This window comes from Penaeus monodon, chromosome 23 (assembly GCF_015228065.2).
Source record: "Penaeus monodon isolate SGIC_2016 chromosome 23, NSTDA_Pmon_1, whole genome shotgun sequence".
NCBI classification, from domain to species: Eukaryota; Metazoa; Arthropoda; class Malacostraca; order Decapoda; family Penaeidae; genus Penaeus; species Penaeus monodon.
In genome coordinates, this window is record NC_051408.1 from 44098866 (window position 1) to 44100591 (window position 1726).

The 1726-nt window shown below is 32.7% G+C and overlaps 1 protein-coding gene across 1 annotated transcript in view; it reads right to left on the reverse strand.

Moving 5' to 3' along the window:
* Window positions 1-1726, reverse strand: part of LOC119588101 (epoxide hydrolase 4-like) — a gene marked incomplete at its 5' end in the record, with an annotated part of 5762 nt that overhangs the window by 2068 nt on the left and 1968 nt on the right. The window contains 3 exon segments of the mRNA XM_037936810.1: window positions 176-333; window positions 608-776; window positions 1353-1465. Of these exon segments, the coding sequence (XP_037792738.1) occupies window positions 176-333; window positions 608-776; window positions 1353-1465 (440 nt within the window).

The following is a 1726-nucleotide window of genomic DNA, read 5'->3' on the forward strand; positions in this document are numbered from 1 at the left end:
GCAAAAGTCTGTTCTTTATGTAAATTTACTACAGATTTATATACAAAAGAAGTAATACTAAATAATTTAAACAAAGAGAGGACATTCATATAACAATTAAACAGAGAGCTCAAAACAGGAGAGGGAAAACTTGTTCAACGAAAAACTATTAATCTTTGCAGTTACAAAAACGCACCTTTTTGAGAGAAATAATACTTATAAGCCTCTATAACTTCTTCAGTAAATACCTCTGTATTCTTATTATCTTCACTGTAAAGCCTGGTCAGTTCTTCGTAATCATTAACAGCCAAGCACAGCTCTGGAAGGTATGGCATTTGGTTGAAAAATACATACCTGAAAAGTGAAATTATTATCCTTCATTACATTGAAAATTTGTAAAGAATTATAATTGTATACAGAAAGCTAACAACTAAATAGTCTAAGCTTAATGAAAAGAAGTTGCTTTATTGTAACTATTTTTGAAATGTTAAAATATAATTTTTTGTAGAACTAACCAAATACACAAATGGTAAATATAAGGAGAGCATTAATATCCAAAACATCTGATATGTTATAGTAGTTTTAATTTTTTTCTATTTATGTACCATGTATATAATGTCTAACTTACCAAGCCTTCTTCATTTGTTTAAAAGATTTCCGTAGATGCATCCTATACGCTAAGGGATGTGAGCCGTTGCAAGTAATGAACCTTTGGAACAAATCAGGGTACTTGCCCACTAATACCCAGCCCACAACTGCTCCTCCGTCATGGCCTAGGAGAGTACACTTCTCCTTTCCTGTAAGACCAGAATCAAATTAATTTATTTCTTATTTTATACATTTATCAAACCTAAGAAAGAGTAGAGAGTGACTGTATCAGACATGAAGATACATTGGAAAACTTTGGATACTGCAGATGTATACAAGCAATTATTTAAATTTCAGTTAATATCCCCGCCCACCTTCAGGTTACATTCTCTATATCCCTGCATAAATAATATAAATCCCCTCACCATTTGAAGACTATAATAGACTTCACCCTTTATTTCCACTCAAACAGCCCTTCACTATCTCCAATTTCAGTAAGACCAGTCCCTTAACCACTTTCTGCTTGACTATCACATCTATACTCAAGATCTTATCATCATAATTTCCAATTTTTTTGTGAAAAATCCCTCTACCACTTCCAAATTCCAGCAATGCAGATCCCTTCAATGCTTCATCATCATAAAAAAAAATTTCCATCCCCAATTTTCCAATCAAGAATCCCTCTATCACATCTCCATTTGCTTGTAATGAGTTCCTCCCCTACTTCATTACCATACAGTAAATGACTTCACCATTTCTGACTTTTTATCAAATGAAAGCCATACCAAGTGCAAGAATAAATTCCCGAAGATCCTCGACCATTTTCATCAACGTATATTCTGAAGTTTTCGAAGGCCTCTCTGAATCACCATATCCACGTAAACTAACTGCAACGACCCTGGAAGATGGTACAAAGAAATAACAAGATTTAGAGGAAAATATAAACCAATTTTCAGTAATGAAAATAATCTAAATGTAATTTAGAGTAAAGAGCATTACCTAATGTAATTTGAAGTAACTGTTATACTATTCGTGTATTTTTAGAGTAACAATCACAAAAATAATGAGCCTACACACCTAAAAGAGACCTGCTTCAGTTCAAAAAGAACAATAAAGTAACAGGAAAACTCACAACAGAATTTTCATTCACAAACTCTAT